This window comes from Seriola dumerili, unplaced genomic scaffold (assembly GCF_002260705.1).
Source record: "Seriola dumerili isolate Sdu_G_001 unplaced genomic scaffold, Sdu_1.0 BDQW01000081.1, whole genome shotgun sequence".
NCBI classification, from domain to species: domain Eukaryota; kingdom Metazoa; phylum Chordata; class Actinopteri; order Carangiformes; family Carangidae; genus Seriola; species Seriola dumerili.
The window spans coordinates 2,673,871-2,695,594 of record NW_019174336.1 but is presented as its reverse complement, the minus strand read 5'-3'; the positions used below and the strand labels follow the sequence as shown (position 1 = coordinate 2,695,594).

The following is a 21,724-nucleotide window of genomic DNA, read 5'->3' as shown; positions in this document are numbered from 1 at the left end:
TTGTAAAGGAGAGATTTGAGTTTTTGATTTTTAATACATTTGCAAAATTTTCTAAAACATGTTTTTACCTTTTCATTTTGGATTATTGAGAATATACTTTCTCCATTTAAACTCAAATTTACTGACAAAACAGTGTTTAAAAGATGAATAGGGTCTGAATATAAACTGTACAGGTGTAAGAAAAAGTTCAGTTAATTTGAGTTTTGAAGTGAAGCCCCTGCAGCAAACAGACATTAAAAATTTGTCTTTCTTGAAATGTTGGTGCTCAAGTACTTTTTATCTTAAAATGAGACAGTCAAAGTGAAGAAGAGTCTAGCTTCTACAACAAAACAATGATCCAGAATAGACTAACATCCACCATGAACCACTTTGTCTGTGCTTTTATTTTGAAGGCTGAATACCTAGCCGGAAATCAAAGTTTTTGTATAATTGTAACTGTAACTTACAATTTTTATGATTAATGTTCGTCTCACAACCGTAGAGGTGTTCACTTTGACGACCTAAAGCATTTTTAAATCAGAAGGATCTTTCCCTCTCTATCTGAAAAGTGTACATGTTAAATATTAGCTTACACATAATGTACGTCATTAATGTGAGAGGTTTTTGTCCTGACGACTCTTATTCTGAAGAGGTGTAACCGGATGTATTTTTGGCGGCGGAACCACACTGGAGAAACACGGGGACAGTTTCACTGAAGAGACGGGGTACCGTTCGTTTGTGACACCACTGGAGCCCGGAGCTCTTCACCGACCGCGGTTCTGTATCTCGTCCATCAGGTCGGTGACAAGGTTGGACACGAAGCGTTAGTTTGTCGGTCTCAGGCGTTCGCTAATTCAGCTAACTCTCAGTCAGTGTGTTTCGGTACCGGTGAAATGAAACACAGGCTGCTGGAGGAAAACTTAGCTAACGATCCACCACGGGTTTTCCGCTAGTTCAAATACGTAGAAATTACACTGGCCTGTCAGTATATTGTACAGTTAGTTACATTAAAATACAGTAGTTAACTTTAACAGGACTACAGGTGCCAGAACCTGATAAATAAAAACACCCACAGGCATTTACCGCCGCTGAAGAGGAACCACAGCAAAGATCAACATGGTTACACATCCATAACTTTATCTTCCTGTGATAGTTTCAGTCGTATTCTCCTCTGACCCTCCTCACTGAACTCTCCCTCAGTCTGTAGAGACACTGGTCAGACTATGAGTGGTAATTAACTCACCTGTGGTCAACTTTACAACACTGTCATGAAACCTTCAGCCTCTTAGTCAAAGACTAAGAGCATATAATAACACAAGATCCACATGAACTGGACAGAGAGTGACAGAAAGAGTTAATGGTGCCGAGGCACTGAAGCTAACAGACTGAGTCCTCTTCGTCCTCCTCACTGCTGAACTGAGGTCTATGTAAACTAAATGGTGCTCCCCTTTTACTAAACAATGAAATGACAACATCCTTTCTGTTTGTATCAGGCTTATGTGGACAATGGTGTAAATAAACTTATTTATGGTAAATGATATATAATTTCTATGTTTAGATGAGGTGTACTGTGAGATACATATAATATATAATAAGTTCTGACCTCAGTGAAGAAACAAAGACAATGTAAACAGGACCTGACAAGGAGTTTTAGATTTTTACTAGAGAAACATTTTATCTGTTAGTGAATGAGTGTTGAGACAGAATACATGTCGTTGATTATAACATCATATTGTAAACGCTCATAAGTTGTTTGATCAGATGTGTTGTTGTGTTGCAGTGCATCATGTCGAACCATGGTACAGCCTCACACAAAGCAGCCAAGAGCCATAGCACACCACCCAGAGGCTCCACCTACAAAGGCCTCAAAGAAATCCACATTGATGAGGAGGTGAAGATCGCAGTGAACCTCTCTCTGGAGAGGTTTCGCTACAGCGACCAGAGAGGTATCAGCTGTTCAGTGTTTCATAGCAGAAGATAAGAGCCACATTTTTCTCTTGATTAATACACTAGTTTCTGTTAAATCACATGACAGAGGGACGCCACTGTCCCAGTGAGACCAGTGTGATGGCGGAGTGCTGTAGTGTTCTGATATTTACCCTTTCTCTTCCTGGACTGACCAGAGATGGAATTTCCTTCCTCCCTGTCCAGTACTGAGAGAGCCTTCATCCATCGGATGGCTCAGTCCCTCGGTTACATCTCTAAGAGCAAAGGGTAAGTTCTCACCTGAGTTCATCAGGTGTCTGAGTGTCATTCACAAGAACAGTGCTGGAAATATAACCAGGACTGAGAATGAGAAGAGTGATTTACAAACCCACTTTGTCCCACATAGGCATAGGCTGGGTTTGTAGGCTGGGTTTGTAGTTCTGTGGTGCATCTGTAGGCCACACTGGAGCTGATGTGGACAGAGAGACCACATGGTGACAGTAAGACTTGTGATTGGTTAGCTGTGGCTGATCCCCACTGTAAACCTTAAAACCCTCTATTCACTGCAGTCACTAGTCTGTCAGTGTAAACAGAGCCTCTGATGGAAGTGATCTTATTTACATTGAGTATGTAGAATTAATACATATATAATATATACAAACCAAATACTGAGATATTCTGAAATTTTTCAAAGATTCAGCTTTTCACTCTAATAGTTCAGATGATAGTCAATCAATTGAAATGAAACAAATAGTATTTTTGATTACATTCAAACAAATGCAGTATAGAAGAATCTTGACTCATGGTCTCCGACTTAAACACATGCCAGACATGAGACATAAATGATCCAAACATACAAAATCACAACGTTGTCATCACTTTGTTCCAGATCTCAGTCTCTGGTGAGCTCAGTGTTATCACATCTGATAAAAGGGACGACAGAGTTACACAGTTTTCAATGAGTCATGTAGAAATAAACCTGAAATGTTTGAACCATCTACGATTACAGTTTCTGTCTTGATAAATACACAGTGGCGAGTTTAACAAATATGTTAATAGTAGACGTTTCTGTCTCTCTCAGGAAAGGACCGAATCGCTTCCTTACCATCAGGAAGAAGGACGGGTCAGACAAACCTCGGCCCACCATGCCCCTCACCCTCTCCCACAATTCTCTATACTTCATCCGCAGCCTGCTCCAGAGGTTTCCCATCAGCAACAAGGAACGCACAGACATGCTGCCCAATAGCAAGAGTGGCATGTCTGTGCCTGCAGAGCACGGTGAGCCTCTTAGTAACCAGGTTATTTTCCAAGGTTAGTCATCAGGTCATTAACCAGGTTAGTCATCAAGTTAGTCTACCAGGGTAGTAATCTTTTTAGTAATGACGTTAGTAACCAGGTAGGTTAGACATGCTGAGACCTAGACCTCATTAGACAGACAGACACAGTGACGTAAACATGAACACTTCACTCTGTCATTCTGTTGATCGGTGGTGATGAAATCCTCATATTCCAGTGTGAACAGAAAGGCCAGTCCTCTTCATCAGACCATGCTCTCCTGGCCTCTTCATTTCCACATGGAAACACACCTGAGTGGAGGTCAGCAGGTGTGTTGTTTCAGGTCATGTGACTTTCTGCTCATCCCTCAGACAACAGCTATGACAGGAACAGGGCGAGCGGGCGCTTGAACAACGGCATTCCCATGGTGCCTCGGAGGAGGAGTCCCTCAGACCTGGACAGTTTCAGACGCTCGCTCCCTGTTCATGAACGTCAGGAGGAGATCGTCCAGCTCATCAAAGGAAACAGGGTGGTACTGGTGGTGGGAGAGACCGGCTCCGGAAAGACAACGCAGGTGGGTCAGACTGACGGTCCAACAAGTACTGGACAGATAGAGATGAAAATAGCTTCAGACATTCGTGGTCCTCAGAGGATAAAGCCAAGTCTCTTTGTCCAGATCCCACAGTTCCTGCTGGATGAGTGCAGCAGGAATGGAGAGCCCTGCAGGATCTTCTGCACTCAGCCCAGACGCCTGGCTGCCATCGCTGTGGCTGAGAGAGTGGCCGCAGAGAGAGGAGAGAGCGTGGGCCAGACTGTGGGCTACCACATTAGACTGGAGAGCAGGTAGGAGAACACTGACCAATTCTTCTTATGATGAAACTCAAGTCCCTTTTCCACTGGTCCAAAAACCCACTATGACCTACTGAAATCGGGCTTTTGTCGGCAGTGGAAAAGGGAACAATCAGCATTCACTCCCGGGTGAAAGAATGCCTGAAAAGGGAGTCTGACAGGTGATTAGAGGCGTGGCCTGCGCCTGAACTTAAGATAACTATTTAACTTCATTTAAAGTTAGAGTTGACAGTTTGTTGTTAACTCTAATATTTGTGATCTTGAGGAAACATTTTGTTGAGCATTGACGTAACTCTGTACCTGTTGACGTTCTCAGGGTCTCTCCAAAGACACTGCTCACCTTCTGCACCAGTGGAGTGTTCCTCAGGACACTGATGGCTGGAGATGCCAGTCTGACAACTGTCACTCATGTCATTGTGGTGAGCATCAAGACTTCACCTGGTCAGTTCACCAGGTTAAGTTCCTCTATCAGCTCCCAGTTTGAAGTCACAGATCTAACACGTGGCATTAAAGTGACTGTGTTTTTCCAGGATGAGGTGCATGAGCGTGACGGTCTGACTGACTTCCTGCTCACTAAGATGCGGGACGTGCTCCAGAAGATCCCCTCACTGAAGCTGATCCTATCCAGTGCGGCTCTGGACACAGACCTGTTCCTCCAGTACTTTGGCTCCTGTCCTGTTATCCACCGTAAGTCTCATTCAGTAGATCAGTGCTCTCACCGGCTGTAACTGGTTTAGATGTTTGCTCCCACTCTACACTCTTCAATCTGTGTCTTGTCTATCTATTTAACACATGGTCAGAAGAGAGGTGACAGGGCGCAGTCACAATGTATGGTATGAATCATAACCACAAGGTCACCACAGTGCCCCTGTAACTGAGTCAGATCTGAACACACAGACTCAGAGAGACACACAGACTCTGCTGTTCATGTTTGTTGATAGTAATAATAATAATGATAATAATAACAATAATAATAATAATGATAATAATGATAGATGAAAATCAGTGATTTTAAATTTTCTTTGTCATTAAAATGTCCTTGGAACATGTGCAGTAAAAGTCAGAGTAAATATATCTGATCCTGGAATAACAGGAGTGAAAACAGCTCAGGGGTTACAGATCACAGGTAAAATTATATTATATTATTATATAAATAATGTAAAAACTGATGAATACTGGAGAGTGATGAATCTATAACACACTTCAGGAACGGTTCAGTATTAGGTATCCCTCACCCTGACCCTCTCTCTGACCCTGACCCTCCTCTTCGGGTGTGAAGTGGGATGTTAATCTTTGATTATTGATAAATGAAGATGATTTTTCCTGTAGTCAAAGGGAGACAGTTTGAGGTGCAGGAACTGTTTCTGGAGGACGTCCTGAGGATGACGGGCTTCGACAGCAAGGACAAGACGAAATACAAGGAGGAGACGCAGAGAAGTAAGAGGCTTTTATTCATTATCCACCGAGTCAGAGGAAACATAGAGAGACGTCTTCTTCTCACTGGTGTCTGACTCTGTCTGTCAGAGGAGAAGAAACAGAGACGATTGACTGAGTGGTGTAAGGCAGTGGAGAGCAGCTGTGGTGACGAGAAGCAGAGGAGTCCTCAGTCTGTCCCAGGAGTCCTGCAGGACAACAGCTGTCTGGACAGAGGGGACACCTCCTTCAACAAGCTGGTAAACACACACGCACACAAAATGTCCTCTGCAGCAGTGTGAGCGACAGCTGGATGAGAGCCAGGAGGAACCACCTGTGGAAACAAACCGCAGACACTGTTGGTGTGTGCCACTCAGAGAGTAAAGGCCAGTCGGAGTATTTAAACCACACAGAACCATGAGACACTGAACTGACTCCATTTACACTGGGAACAGAAACCAGAGCAGAGAGAGGTTCAGACAGTTACTGGGGGAATGATACAGTATGTTAAAGCAATCTGAACTAATGTTGATTATATTAGGGTGCTGGTTTTCCCTTAACACACTGCAGCAGTGAGCGAAGTCAGTGTAACACAATTGAACACAGCAGTTCAATTGACCGTATAAGAAATCGAAAACAGAAAATAGAAGATTTTCTAGAATTGTATTTTTCATTTGGAGTAATTTTTCTAATTTTCTATTTGTTAAATGTAAGTTAGAAAAATAGAAAATAATAGTTTTTATATTTGTGTGTGTGTGTGTGTGTGTGTGTGTGTGTGTGTGTGTGTGTGTGTGTGTGTGTGTGTGTGTGTGTGTGTGTGTGTATGCTGAACTTAAGTCTGATTGGCTGGTGGGTCTGTTTATCCCCAGCAGACATGACCTTTGTGTGTGAAACAAAATTGTTTGCGACATGAATTCCTAACACACTGGGCTTCAGTAGAGCAAAGTAAAAATACTCCAGTACAAGATAAAGTGCTGCATGAAAAATCCTTCCACAATAAAAGTACAGTAATATTATCAGCTTGATGTAAAGTGTCACTGTAAAAGTCCTGGATCTGACTGCTACATTATGACATCATGAACACTGAAGCATCAGTGTGTCAGCAGCATGTTGCTGTCAGGAGAACCGCTGCATCCCTACAGGAGAGAGGAGGGATGTTAATGAGCCAGATCAGGTCACACAGCACTGAGCTGCTGCAGCTAATGTTACAAACATTTATAGCACCACATTTCCTCCTGACTCACACAGTGTGTTTACCTGAGGAGGGGCGGGGCCTGCTCAGCTCATCACCTTCGCAGTGACGGTCTAATCTCCACAATCTGACTCTGGCTGCATCTGCAAGTGTTTATGTAGCATGAACACACTGCAGAACAAGGCTAATGTTAGCTTCACATGCTAGTGTCGTTAGCTTTTTCAACCTGGACCATACAGGAAAATCACTATACATATACACACACAGAGTCTTCCAGCCCCGCCAGCCAATCAGACACAGGTTCAGTCAGACACCTAGATCCCTCTCAGGAGCTCCGCACACAAACAAATAAAAACTTTCTTTTAAATGGAAAATTGATCTTGTCAGTGTTACACTGACTGAGAGTGAATGTTGTGGTGACACTTAGAAGAACGTCCGACACTGGAACAAACAGCTTTTTTCAAAGTTTTTTTTAAGGTTTACTGGACTCGGTGTGTGATGTGTGTTGTAGACTGACACCGGCTCAGAGCAGTTGGAGCCATGGCTGCTGAAGGAGATGGACTCCTGCATCTCCAGCGTCTTCCTCGGTGAAGACCAGGATGCCTTCATCCAGCTCTTCAACCTCATCCTCTATGAAGGAGTTAACGGTACGACGTCTGCTCTCACTCACCTCAGTGGAGTCACTACACATTCTCATAAACACAGATTATAAAACCAGACATTTAAACACTGTTAGAATGAATCACTTCAGATACAGAATAAATGTGCATCATGTTAGACGGTGACATGTACGGGTGTATTTTAACTTCACACAGCCAGACTGTTTCCATCTGCCTCCAGTTTTTATGCTAAGTTAAGTTAAGCTAATCGTCTCCTGGTTCCAGCTTCATTTGTACTCTACAGACATGAGAATCAGTATCTGTTGGGTTTTGTAACAGTTTCTTCTTCTTTCTCGTCTTTCTTCTCTGTATCTGATCACTTGTGGCACAGACTGTGTTTTTTATACAAACTGATTCAGGGAGTGTTTTAATCCATTCATGGCTAATTGTGGGAATGGAAATGAGGCTTGTGCAAATGACATTTATAAAGAAGAACCATGCACGCACACGGCTTTATAGTGCTGATGAAAAGAATGTGTATGAATATTTCTGGTTTTGTACATACAAATAGCTTTAGTCATGAATCTACACAGTTGTATGAATCTGGCCCCTGGTGTGTAGCATGGATGTAAGAATCTGAAGCCTCTGTTCCCTCATACTGTGTTGTGTTTTTGTGTTATAGTGGACTACACACACAGTGAGACAGGGGCCACTCCCCTGATGGTGGCAGCCGGTCGAGGGTTCCTCACACACATGGAGCAGCTGCTCAACATGGGGGCGGACATCAGCATTAAGGCGTCCAATGGATGGTAGGCGGCCCTTCATGTTGTAGTACAGAGCTGAGACAGTCTTCACTTAACCAGGTTAATGTGGGTCTTCACCAGTTCGGCCTGTGAAGCTTGTGAACAGTTAGTGTGAGTCTGGATTTAAACTGTCCAGGCGTCTTTTACAAACTGCAGACTCAACATTTTCTACACCTGTACTTTTCGTCCTCTTCCACTTGTTTGTCGTTCATCTCTTTCAACTCAGTAACAGTTTTCATCTGGTTTCAGGACGGCCTTAGACTTTGCCAAACACTTCCAGCAGACAGAGGCTGCGGATCTCCTCAAGTCCTCCATGTGAGTCTAATATTGAACTCAGATAGGAGTAATCCGTTCGGGCCACTGCAAAATGTATAAAGGAAACACTGGAGCAGCATCATTCTCAGTGTTTGTTATACAGTACATATCGAGTTTTCTGTCCTGTTCTATGGAAATTATTGTTTCATTAAGAAAATTTTAATTGTGGTAGCATTTAGAGCTGCATGATATGCAAAAAAAATCATATTGCAATTATTTTGGTAGATATTGCAATTTCAGTAGGAAGGTTTTTTTAATTGTAACTGAAAAAAATGTTAAAATGATGATGATGTGATTTTTGTTGGTCTTGTACCAAACAAACATGTTCTTAATGTCTGGAGAATATGATTTGTAGGCGGGGGGTCTCTGTAGCACCACAAGGCTCATGGTGCTAACAATTCACAACAATGTGACACATTTTACCTTCATCAAAATATTAAGATTTCAGTTATATTTCAATTAATTGTGCAGCTCCAGTAGCATTTCATTTCACAATTACTCCTTTAGTTATTAATGGTGAAATGATTAATGTTAAGCCCCTCACCACCCCCCACTTAAAATAGTTTTCATACAGGCCCTAAAGAAACAGTACATGAAGTAAAGGTTTGTCCAGATCTGTGTGTAGTATCCCCCTCATGTCCCCTCATGTCCTCTACAGACCTCTGAGAGAGGCCAGCAGCCTGGACGAGTCCTCCCTGCTGCAGTGTGACAGTGCAGAGCTGAGCACCGAGGAGCAGGAGCTGCTCAGACTCTACCACCACAGCTTTGATGATGAGTGGGTGGACCTCGACCTCATCATGGATCTGCTGCACAACATCTGCTCCACCACCGGTGATGGTGAGCCTCAGTAGTGTGACTACACACCACCGCATGTCTGTGAACACACAGCCAGATGACACAGCATGTGGATCATACTTATCTTGGTCTCCAGGTGCTGCCCTGATCTTCCTCCCTGGATACGATGACATTGTGGCCCTCAGGGACCGCATCCTGTACGACGACAAGAGGTTCTCCTTCCACTCTGATAGGTGAGATGTGAACTGCAAATAAGAAGAACAGACATCTGAACATCAAGCAGTATCTTTAATGTTTTATTACAATGATGTAGCTGACTGTAACAGACTGTAGCTGACTGTAGCAGACGGTAACAGACTGTAGCTGACTGTAACAGACTGTAGCTGACTGTAACAGACGGTAACAGAAGATAACAGACTGTAGCTGACTGTAACAGACTGTAGCTGACTGTAACAGACGGTAACAGACTGTAGCTGACTGTAACAGACTGTAGCTGACTGTAACAGACTGTAACAGACTGTAATAGACTGTAATAGACTGTAACAGACTGTAACAGACTGTAGCTGACTGTAACAGACTGTAATAGACTGTAACAGACTGTAGCTGACTGTAGCTGACTGTAACAGACTGTAACAGACTGTAATAGACTGTAATAGACTGTAACAGACTGTAACAGACTGTAGCTGACTGTAGCTGACTGTAACAGACTGTAGCTGACTGTAGCAGACGGTAACAGACTGTAGCTGACTGTAACAGACTGTAGCTGACTGTAACAGACGGTAACAGAAGGTAACAGACTGTAGCTGACTGTAACAGACTGTAGCTGACTGTAACAGACGGTAACAGACTGTAGCTGACTGTAACAGACTGTAACAGACTGTAGCTGACTGTAACAGACTCTAACAGACGGTAACAGACTATAGCTGACTGTAGCTGACTATAACAGACTGTAACAGACTGTAACAGACTCCGGGACTACCCTGGATTCATCTTGAACAAAGACATTTTTAACATGGCCTGTTTGTGTCAGTCGATTGTGTTGTATTGTGGCACAGCAGGACAGTGTGTAGTGTGTCTGACAGAGTTGTCTCTCAGATTCCAGGTGTTCACTCTTCATTCAGACATGCAGACGCTGGATCAGAAGAAAGCCATGAAGACAGCTCCACCTGGTGTCAGGAAGATAGTGAGTCTCAGACTTTACCTTTAGATTTACCTCATTAGAGGGCTCAGAGTTTTCACCTTAATAAAGAAAACCTTCAAGACACTCGAGGGAAACACACACCAGCAGTGCCCTGATTGGTTAACTCATTCTCTACATGGTAACTAATAAAAGTGAAACTAAAGAAATTTTCCATAACATTTATTTTATTTCTAATCCCAGAGAGAAGCTGTTACACTATGATGAAACTCATAGATTTTCATCACATGTTGTAATAATTAGTATAAGTTAGTACACAGAGCACATCCGCACTCTGCTGCTTTCTACCATACATCAGTAGAAATTCACTGACTGAAGATAACTGGTCATTTTCCTTCAGATTCTTTCCACCAACATCGCTGAGACGAGCATCACCATCAACGACGTGGTGTTTGTCATTGACTCAGGAAAAGTCAAAGAGGTAAAGTCTTGGATTTAAATAAAAGTGAAACAAACGTGTGGTCCATGATGAACTGATGAATGTGTTTCCTGTTGTAGAAGTCCTTTGACACCCTCAGTCATGTCTCCATGTTGAAGACGGTGTGGATCTCAAAAGCCAGCGCTCTGCAGAGGAAGGGGAGGTAACACAGAGTGACCTCAGTGATCTCAGCTGATAGTTTATGATTGTAAAGTGGTGTGAAAGAATGTACTGAGTGTGTAACGTGTCCTCAGAGCTGGACGCTGCAGACCAGGGGTTTGCTTCCACCTCTTCAGTCGACTCCGCTTCAACAACATGTTGGAGTTCCAGGTTCCACAGCTGCTGCGGATGCCTCTGCAGGTACACACATACACACACATACACATACACATACAATACACGCACACCCTGTCTTCAGCTTCTCATGTTTTATTCTTTAAATGGAGCTCAGCACAAACACTTCACTGTCACATGAGACGGAGCAGAATGAGCATTGAACAGGGTTCAGACTGACGATATAATGTGAACATCATTTTTATTACTTTATTGTTAACTGTTAAAAACAGTATGTTTGGTCCTGTGTGTTCACGCCGTGTCACTCTGCACCATCCACACAACAACATGATCTCCTGCAGAAGCTGATTCTTCATTAGTTGAGCTGTTGTTGTTCTGCTTCTCTGTGATTGGCTGAGTGTATTTATGAATCACCAACTACTCTGATCTCTGTTCACCTCCAGCAGCTGTTCTGCAGCTTGAGCTGCTGCACTTCCATGAAGCAGAGCAGAGATGTCTACTCAGTGTGGGGCTCTGTGCTGCTCACTGTACAAATACAACAGTGTCCTAAGTGTTATATAGACTTATGTAATGCATTTTATACATCACTGTATTCTAGCCTCTAGCCTGATGTCTGCTTCAGTTTGAGGTCATCATCGGAAGGAAGAAAAAGATCAATGGCTGCTATGCTATCAGAGGATTCTCATAGAATGAAATGAATCTCTTGAAGCACCAACAGAGTTATGTTCACACCTGCAGCAGACTCATGGACGGTGTGTCGTGTTGTGTTTAAGGAACTGTGTCTGCAGACCAAGCTGCTGGCTCCCTCCTCCTCTCCAGTCACTGAGTTCTTGTCCAAAGCTCCTCAACCTCCTCCTGCTCACGCCATCAGGAACGCTGTGCACATGCTGAAGGTAACAAACAACAAACCATACTGTAGACAACACACACACACACACACACACAGACACACACACACACAAACACACACACACACAGTAAGTCACCTTTCTCCTCAGACAATAGATGCTATGGACCAGTATGAGGACCTGACTGATTTGGGCTACCACCTGGCTGATCTACCTGTAGAGCCCCACCTGGGTAAGATGGTGCTGTCCGCTGTTGTGCTCAAGTGTCTGGACCCGATTCTGACCATCGCCTGTACGCTGGCCTACCGTGACCCCTTCGTCCTTCCTGCCCAGGGCTCTCAGAAAAGAGCCGCTCTGCACTGTCGGAAACGTTTCACATCCAGCAGCTTCAGCGACCACATGGCCCTGCTGAGAGCCTTCCAGGTGGGTGTGTCCACATGAGACCTGCTTTATGAGGTGAATATGTGAAGTGATGGATGTAAGGGGAAGCTTCCAACCTGGATATGGTCACAACTAATTAACAATGATCAACAATTAGGAAAGAAGGAAAAACACATCTCTACTAACCAACAGAATGTGTCAAACAGACTACTTTTCCTCTTAAGGTCTCTAAACACTGTTGAAATGAAACAGTGGGAGATAACTGTATATATTATATATAGTCTGATAAGAAGTTCAGCCTGATGTTGCTTTGCTTTAAAGGGAGTGGGAGCTTGTGTTTTGTACCTATCAGCAGATTAATGCTTCAGTAGACCCTTCCCGTCACTCCAGAGGAAGATTTTCCCACTTATGGTAAAAGTCTGACGGCAGCAGGAGGCAGTGGAGGGATTAAGGTCTCACACAGTGAGAAAGTAACAGACTGTAAAATGGCTTTTTAACAGGATTTATTTCAGTTTTAGACAGGAGTTAATCATACGTATGTACCCAGGTGTTCTAGAAACATGAATGTTGTTAGCGTTTTGATTTATTTTCATCCCCTTAAGTCAAATATATAGAAGCTCAGAATTTTCACTTGATCAAGTCATTAATTAGGACAAAAGTTAAAAACATGTTTTTGTCCCGTGTGGTGTCAGGCGTGGCAGAAGGCTCGCAGTGAGGGCTGGGAGAGGTCCTTCTGTGAGAAGAACTTCCTGTCTCAGGCCACCATGGACATGATCCTGGGCATGAGGACACAGCTGCTGGGACAGCTCCGTGCTATTGGTCAGTTTCACTCTGTAATCCATCCTCAATCAACTGCAGACGTGTGTGTGTGAGTGTGTGTGTGTGTGTGTGTGTGTGTGTACTGCTTTTGTGTCATTATCACATTAAAATTAAGCTGCAATAACCACTCCTCACAATAATAATCAAAATAATGAGGTAAATACTTGACATTTTGTGTGTTAACAGTTTTTGTCAGATGAATGAATGAATGAATAATTGAATGAATAAATGAATGAATGAATACATTGATGACTGTGAACCTGTTGGTCTCCAGGTTTTGTGCGGGCCCGTGGAGGCAGTGACATCCGTGACGTGAACCTGAACTCTGAGAACTGGGCCGTGGTGAAGGCAGCCCTGGTGGCTGGCATGTATCCAAACCTGGTCCACTTGAACCAGGAGACCTCTCTGCTCTCCAGTAACAGGGAGAAGAAGGTCCACTTTCATCCCACCTCTATCCTGAGCCAGTTCAAGGAGGTAAAAGCAGATCAAGTCATGAGTATGTAATCCTGTCCTCACCTTGTGGTCTCATCCCTTAACTCACCTGCTGCCTGTCAAACAGAGGAGTCAGACCTTCACAGTGGTCTCTCTTCTTCTTGTTTTCAGCCCAGTCAGGTTCAACAGTTACCTCAGCATAATTCACTGTAATACACATGGATCCACTTCAGCTACCACTGGTATTTTCTTCACTTTACCTCAAACTGGATGAAGTGGATTTTCTCTTTACAAAGCACCGACAGGCTGATTAACAACCATTCTATTAAACAGCCCATAAATTCCTAAGGAAGAGCTGGAGCTGAAATAACAGGCTGATAACAGGCTAACTCTGATAGAAGCTGTGTGCAGTCGGTTTAAACAAATACAAGCTGGGAAAAACGGTTTGACTGAAGCTCAGCACTTTGTCTAACAATAAAAAAACTAAAAGAATTCTTCCCATTAAACAACTGGAAGGCTTTTAATGTGAAACACATGGAAGAAGTATTGAGTTGACAGTAAAGGCAAACGTCATGAATGAAAGTTAACCTGAGCTCAACTCATTTTTATGTTTCATCTCACGTGTATGACACATACAGGGAAACAAAACATCTTCTGTGTTCTTGTTGTGTAGAACAGCTCAGGCAAATTGGCCCGGGGTCTTCCCACAGACTGGCTGATCTACGACGAGATGAGCCGGGGACACAGGATGGCCAGTGTGCGCTGCTGCTCCATGGTGACTCCCATCACTGTGGCCATGTTTGGAGGTTGTGCTAAGCTGCCCAGCTCCGCCCTGCAGGAGCCTGCCGCTCAGAGAGCCACAGGTAAACTAGTCAAAGAACAGACTGCATGTGTTGGTCAGGGCTGAGTCTGTCTGTCAGAACACACAGTGAGATATTTAGATCGTTGGTCGGACTGCATTGAATTTAGTATCACTCCTGATGCTGACCTCTTGACCTTCAGTCTAATTCTGGTAGACAGTGCACACTATATTCAGCTAACAGCTCTGAATAGAGATTCTGTCCACAGACCAGCTGGTGATGAGGCACAGAGAACATGTTTAACTTTAAGAACAAGGGCACAGTCTCTCTGTGGTTATACAAACAACGATCACTCCATATCCCCACAATACCCAGAGGGCTGTGGTCACAAGCCTCCTCCAAGTCCACAGATCACATGCAGAACTCCCACAGCCTCTACAGAGCCTTTAAGAGAGTGAAGCTGGTCTGGTCTACCAGGACCAGGACCAGGACAGAGTTAAATTGTTCTGGAATCTGAGGAAGAATAAGAAATACTGAATTACATGTAAACTCTTCCCTCCCTGGGAGATGGATACGGCTTCTGATGAGACTTCTGATATTTCCTCCAAACCTCACACTGTTCCACCATCAGCCATGTTTGGTCTGCTCCTGTCTGAGGCTGATCAACAGGAGACATGACCTCACAGTCTTCACCTTACTTAAACTCACAACGTCACAACGTTTCTCATGTGATATGTCTGTTGAATTACATGGTTTTTTACAAAGCGCTCTTTCCTGATGAGTGTTTTCTGAGAGGAGGAGATTCTGGTTCAGTCTGTGTCTTCATGTCGTGTCCCCCAGACGGTCCACTGGACGACAACAGTGACAGTGAGACAGAGGACCAGACTGAGCTGAGGATAGACGACTGGCTCGTCTTCCAGCTGGACAGAGAGGTGAGGGAGCATCACTGTCATCACTGTCATCACTGTTATTACTGACGCCACTGTCATCACAACCGTCTTTGTTTATGGATTTTAATCAGTTTGGATTTTAACCTGTGTTGTGTACTACACCAGTGGTTCCCAGATGTTTTGACCCCTCACATATCAGATCAGTGTCGGCTGTTGATCAAGCAGCGTAAACATAAATATGTCAGAACTGCTGTGATGTTGGGAAATCTTAGTTCTAGGTTTTCTGGATCTGACCACGGTCTTTACACGGCTCCACAGCAACACATTAACACAGTGATGTAGACTGGTTTTATCCAACAGAAGTATACTTGCTCCTGGAGGGACTTTAAATGAATCTTGTAATGTAATATTCCACTGTTATATTGACAACACTCTCAGCTGTAGCTGTCTGATGACCTCAGCACTCAGGCAGCAGGTCCCAAATGTTTTCACATTAAATGAAGATAAAACAGAAACATTCTCATCAACCTGTTTAAAGACTCTGCAGCTGAATCTTTTCTCACTGAATCATGTCAGTTTTATCTGATGCTGTGTGTCCTGTTGTCAGGCTGCTAGCATGGTGTTTGAGCTGAGACAGAAGTGGCAGAGTTTGTTCATCAAGAGGATCCGTTGCCCTTCAAAGCCCTGGTCTCAGCAGGACGAGGCCATCATCCGGACCCTGGTGTCTGTAGGTCCTGTTCTCTCTCTGATGTGTGTGTGTACATTGTGTGTACTATGTGTGTGATGTCTTTATAAACCATGATCCAGGTAAATGACCTTCCCTGACCTGTCCCTCAGGTGTTGGCAGCAGAAGAGCAGGGGGCCGGCCTGCAGCAGCCCTCTGGGATTGGCCAGCGGCCCCGGCCAATGTCATCAGAGGAGGGGTCCCAGGCCTCTGTGAAGAACTCCAAGAACGGCCCCCAACTACCCACCAACACCACCCATGACAAGTATAAAGTAGATTTCAGTGTGATGTGTGGTGGTGTCTGTCCTCCTCCTGCTGGTTGGACTGTCACATTCTTCTTCTTCTGTCTTTACAGTGTGATGTGTGAACAATAAGACAGAGACTCATCAGGTATAAAAACAGTTAAAAAAGTTTAAGGACCAAGCCAAATTATTTACAATAACTACAGTCGACTAAAAAAAAACGGAATGAAATGAAAAAACTGACCATAGAAAATAAAAATATCTATACTTTAACTCTACTATGTAGTAAATATACACTGTACATTAATAGTAATGTGCTGTAATATAGAATATACATTAGTGCCAGTCGGGTGGATATGCTGAGAGTTTGGTGCAAGACCGCCCTTAGAGATTAAACAGATACATTGAATATATGTATGATAAATGAATGAATCAGTGAATAAAACAGAAACCGAGCAGAGTGGTGAATATAAACAACTGTTGTACTAAAGGAATTAGAGCTGACACTTTATAAAGGCAGCACGTGAACATGGAGCAGATCAGAAAAAGAGAAACCTCATACTAAAACATGACAGAATATTCTTGTATATAATAAAGACCTGACTGTCCACTTCTCCTCAGGTCTGGTAGGAGCCCAGCAGCCTCGGGCCTGGTTCAGCTCAAAGTCCACAGAGATGAGTCCTCTCTGTGTGATGACCCTCACTCCTCCTCCAGTCTGTCTTCCTGCTCTGTGACCTCAGACAGCCCCGCCTCCTCAGGAAAGGTATTCACTGTCGGACAAACACTGGCGGTTTCTCTCTGTGCTGAGCCTTGTGTATATGTGTGTGTCTATGTGTATAATCTGTGTGTGTTTATAACAAATTGTGTAGTGTACTAATCAGCAGAGGACCATGTTAGTCCGGCTCCTGGCCCTGAGACCCTTTAGTGATGTTGTGGTTCTCCTTTGTCACCAGCAGGTTTCTCAGCCCGTGTCCCCCCAGCTGGTCTCATCGGTGCGGTACTTCATCATGAAGAGCAGCAGCATCAGGAACATAGAGATTTCTCAGCAGAGAGGGATCTGGTCCACCACACCAAACAATGAGAGCAAACTCTCCAAGGCCTTCCTGGAGAACAACCTCATCATCCTCATCTTCTCTGTTCAGGGCTCTGGTCGCTTCCAGGTAACAGACTTAGGAACTGGCTCTCTAAAACCTGGTTCAGGCTTCACATCATCCGAGATCAGAGTTTATACCGTGTGTCTGAATCCTGACCCCTCTGTGAGGAACTGATGTATTCTGTCTGTCTCACAGGGCTACGCTCGCATGACATCAGTCATCAGTCAGGAGAGCTGTCAGGACTGGGGCTTCGTGGGACTGGGAGGGGTTTTCAGTGTGGAGTGGATCCACAAGGAGAGTCTCCCCTTCCAGTGCACCCAACACATCCTGAACCCCTGGAACGACAACAAGAAGGTCCAGATCAGCAGGGACGGACAGGTGAGGGTCTGAGTGTGAGTGGTCCCGGTGTGGACCTGCTCCCACAGTCGCCAGTAGACCTGAAGTATAAGAACCAGTTGGAAAGAAGAAGCTGTTCATAACAGATAGATAGATAGATAGATAGATAGATAGATAGATAGATAGATAGATAGATAGATAGATAGATAGATACTTTATTTATCCCCTAGGGGAAATTCATGTGTCCATTAGCTCATTGTTGTGTTGATAATGATAATAATAATAATAATAATGACAGTTGATAATAAATAAACAATAATAATTAGATTAGTCCACTTCCTTTGGCTGAGGTGTTGTATAGCCTGATGGCAGTGGGAACAAAGGATCTCCTGAACCTCTCTGTTCTGCAGCACAGTGAGATGAGATGTTTGCTTCTGTAGCTGCTTCTCTGTCCTGCCAGAATGTTGTGGAGAGGATGGTTGGTATTGTCCAAGATGGCCTCCATCTTACATTGCATGTCTCTCCACAACAGTCCTGAGTGAGTCCAGACTCCTGCCAAGCACAGACCCAGCCTTTTTGACCAGCTTGTCCGGTCTCCTTGTGTTCATGTCTGACATGCTGCTGCCCCAGCAGACTGCAGCATAAAAGAGTCCACTGGCCACCACTGACTGATAAAACATGTGCAGCATTTCACTGCAGACGTCAAAGGACCGGAGTCTCCTGAGGAAAAAGAGCCGGCTCTGCCCCTTCATCTGGTGGCATCTGTGTTCAGGGACCAGTCCAGTTTACTGTCACACCTAGGTTTTTATAAGTGTGCACCACCTCAATGTCCTTCCCTAGAATGTTGACTGCCTGAAGGGGCCTAGACCTCCAAAAGTCCATGACCATCTCCTTGGTCTTGGAGGTGTTCAGAAGGAGGCAGTCCCTGTCGCTCCATTCACTAAAGGCCATCGTCAGATCCTTGTACTCCTCTTCCTGCCCGTTACTGATACGCGCCACAATAGCTGTGTCATCCGAGTATTTCTGGATGTGGCAGGACTCAGAGTTGTATTTAAAGTTGGCCGTATACAGGGTGAACAGGAACGGAGCCAGAACAGTCCCCTGTGGAGCACTGGGGCTGTTTTAATGTTGTGGCTGTTTGGTGTATATTTATGGATTCGGGCTTCAGTGGATCAGACAAGGATTTCCATCAGTTCTGGATCGTGTCACAAACATAAAACAGCTGCTCTGTTCTTTCTACATATACGTGGGTCTGTTGTGGTGAAGCTACAGTGGTGCTTTGCATTAAATGTTGCTGAAGCAAGGAATTGTGGGACGGCATTATCTCCTTTGCTTTGGTGAAGGAAGCTCCAGTGTTTCCTTTGCTGAAGGAGATAAGATAGGAAGCACTGAAGCTCCTTTCCTCCTCATGTAGAGAAGTGGAGCAGCTGTGATCATGATGCTGCTCAGATACTTCAGCTCATTTCACTCAGTTTGAACCTTCATAAGAAAAAAGACTTTTCGACTGCAGCTTGTGTTTCTTTGTCTGTAGGTAAAGCACTTCCTTTCCTCTCATGTGAACCGTTTCCTGTCTGTTGTCTCTACAGGAGTTGGAGCCTCAGGTGGGCAGTCAGCTGCTGCTGCTGTGGGAGAGAAACTCTGGGAGTCAGTTCCAGTGAGAGGCATCAGCAGACTCACCAGGTTGTCTCCTGACACCCCCCCCCCCAACATTGTATATTGATAGAACCATATATTTTTCTATCAGTCAGAGTTTTTAGATATGAGCATGTTTTATTTCAGTCCGCTGCACTGCCAGTGACGGTACGAGGTTCGTACGTCTTCTCCTGCGTCTCTGTTTAATCTAGTTCAGTCTGTTCAAAGAGGAGGTTCTCCTTCAGTTTGTGTTCATCAGTCTGTTCAGTGAGAGTCTGTGGTTCTGTGAATGTTCTCCACAGGTATAGAACTAATCTGACAGAACTGATGAAGCGTGTTTTGACCTGATGACTACAGAAGCCCTGACAGTTCATTTCAGTTTTTATGTGTTTTATGTGTGTACTCTGTTTACAGTTGATGGACAGTGCTCCTCTGTACATCCACTAACATGGTTGTTGACTTGCTGTAAATGTTGTGTATGTTAAAGTTGTGTTGTGCTTCAGCACGGACCATACTAATTATTTATTAACTCATTTCAACAGAAAACACCTTCACACATGTTTCAGGTTTAAAACTGAAACTGAAGAATTGTGTGAGGTGAACAATGAACTGTGGACTGTTGAGTTAAGACATTGTATTGATGAGATGACAACAATAAATACTGATTTCATCTTAAGTCAGTGTGATGTCCTAACTGCTCGCTGACAGTGTCTCTGACTGTGCAGCTGCTACATGAAGGAGACAGGAGCAGATACATTAATCAGTGATTACCACACACTCACAAGACCCTACTATATTCTCGTTAAGAAGACCCCTGGTTATGTCGCCTTTACTCGTTTACACTGAACCAAACAACCCTGACATGATGCTGCTCCAGTGTGTGATGTTAGATCACAGACGGTGTTCAGGAATCAGAGGAGTGAAGTGTAACACAACAGTGTCAGCATCTGCTCCACCATGATAACGGCTCTCCCTTTACACAGATCCAGCAGTACCACTTTACAATAAGACTACCCTTATAAAGGATTTATAAATGGTTTATAATTTGGTTATTAATGTGGTTGTTAACACTATAAATCATAAATAAATATTAAAAAGAAGTCATAACAAGTTTCATATTTTGATGCAGGCTCAAGTTAATGCTTACTACTCATTAATCTTACTATTAGTATTTATAACTGGTAAAAGGAGCCTTACAGTAACTCATTAATAAATGATGTGTTTTACACTTTACAATAAGGCTCCTTTTACCAGTTATAAATGTTTGTAACTGATAAATAAATGGTTGTAAAAATGAGATGAAGATGATGGAGGGAGAATCACACAGATGTGAACAGTGGAGTGGGACAAAGAATGGGTGAGCAGTTCACCAGGTAAAGGAAGGTTACCACTTGTAAATTGAAGAGTATGTGGTCTGTTAAAGAGGCACCAGTTTTACACATAAAGGTCAGTTTCTAAATTTCACTAGGTGGGTTTCAGTCAGACTGGACCATCAGGGGGCAGCAGGTGAATCTCTAGCTCAGGTCTAACAGGACGTCCCTCCCTCAGCACTCGTCACTCAGAACAAGACCAGGTCTAAACCTGGTATCAGTCTGGAATAAAATCAAGCTGTTCTCATTGACATGTTTTTCTATTTCTGTTGACAGACAACGGAACAAGTTTGAAACGTGACTAAAACATTAAGACTACATGTTAACCAGCAGTCACTTCCAAGCTGCTAGATCTAGTGACGGAGGTGCTAAGTTGTTAGACTGCTCATTCCCAACAAAGCATTTTGAATTATAGGTCTGGTTCTGTGTAGTGGTCCAACCAAAGATAGAGAGTAAGACCAAGTTATAGAAACTAATGTGTAACTGCACAGAAGTTAATGTAACGGCAGCAAATACAAGCTAATGTACTGAAAAATCAAGTGAATACAAAAGTAGGCTACTAAATAAACTATAATGTTTGAAACAAAAGCTGTTGTATGTTATCTTATGTGTTCAATGTGAATGTGATGTGTATTAGAGTCAACTCAATGAAGACAAAATGTAACCTGTTGAAAAGCCTCAGGTGTGAGTGTGTGAGGGCAGGAAGGTTATGGACATTTCAATCAGCTGTGCAGCTGTCACAGTTTGAGTGTGTTCATTTTCCATAAGACCAAAACATTTACAGTGAGTCAGTGCGTGATCTGCAGAGTAACCACAGCAGTCAGGTAAACAGGTGGAGTAAAATGTTACACATCAAACTACACAGATACAACATGAAATGCATCAGAATCCCATAACATAATATTATATGTCTTAAAGAGCTCATTCTGTATTCTGTAATTATTGGGCTAAATTTACTTCTGATAGTCAAACTGAGCTCTGTGACTTTGACAGTCACTTTATGCAGAGGCTCTAGCCCAAGACACCCCGGAGCTCTTAACCCCAACCCTAACCATAAGTCACGATCACGGCACTGAAGAACAAGTACTTTTACTTTGATA

At 43.6% G+C, this 21,724-nt stretch overlaps 1 protein-coding gene across 4 annotated transcripts; it reads left to right on the top strand.

Annotated features, from left to right (window-relative positions):
* The first annotated feature begins 659 nt into the window (after positions 1-659).
* Positions 660-19,936, top strand: ythdc2 (YTH domain containing 2). Of its 4 annotated transcripts, none has more exons than XM_022744603.1 (31): positions 660-776; positions 1,760-1,925; positions 2,103-2,193; positions 2,987-3,183; positions 3,552-3,754; positions 3,857-4,023; positions 4,346-4,448; positions 4,560-4,716; positions 5,359-5,466; positions 5,554-5,702; positions 7,146-7,281; positions 7,916-8,042; positions 8,286-8,351; positions 9,010-9,188; positions 9,283-9,379; positions 10,242-10,329; positions 10,685-10,765; positions 10,846-10,925; positions 11,017-11,122; positions 11,830-11,949; positions 12,055-12,327; positions 12,978-13,104; positions 13,379-13,578; positions 14,210-14,399; positions 15,177-15,268; positions 15,834-15,953; positions 16,064-16,215; positions 16,814-16,955; positions 17,146-17,352; positions 17,482-17,664; positions 19,209-19,936. In XM_022744603.1, the coding sequence occupies exons 2-31, from the start codon at positions 1,766-1,768 to the stop codon at positions 19,278-19,280; spliced, it is 4,173 nt and encodes a 1,390-aa protein (XP_022600324.1). In that variant the 5' UTR covers positions 660-776; positions 1,760-1,765; the 3' UTR covers positions 19,281-19,936. The 4 variants fall into 4 exon arrangements, with proteins under 4 accessions (XP_022600324.1, XP_022600322.1, XP_022600321.1 ...); XM_022744601.1 differs by having other exon boundaries at positions 10,843-10,925; positions 17,149-17,352; XM_022744600.1 differs by having other exon boundaries at positions 10,843-10,925.
* Positions 19,937-21,724: the final 1,788 nt, after the last annotated feature.

Coding starts and splice junctions, on each gene's coding strand:
- ythdc2 (XM_022744600.1), top strand. CDS start 1,766: ATGTCGAACCATGGTACAGCCTCACACAAAGCAGCCAAGAGCCATAGC. Junction 5,467..5,553: donor CAAGGAGGAGACGCAGAGAA/GTAAGAGGCTTT, acceptor TCTGTCTGTCAG/AGGAGAAGAAACAGAGACGA. Junction 16,956..17,145: donor GCCCCGCCTCCTCAGGAAAG/GTATTCACTGTC, acceptor CTTTGTCACCAG/CAGGTTTCTCAGCCCGTGTC.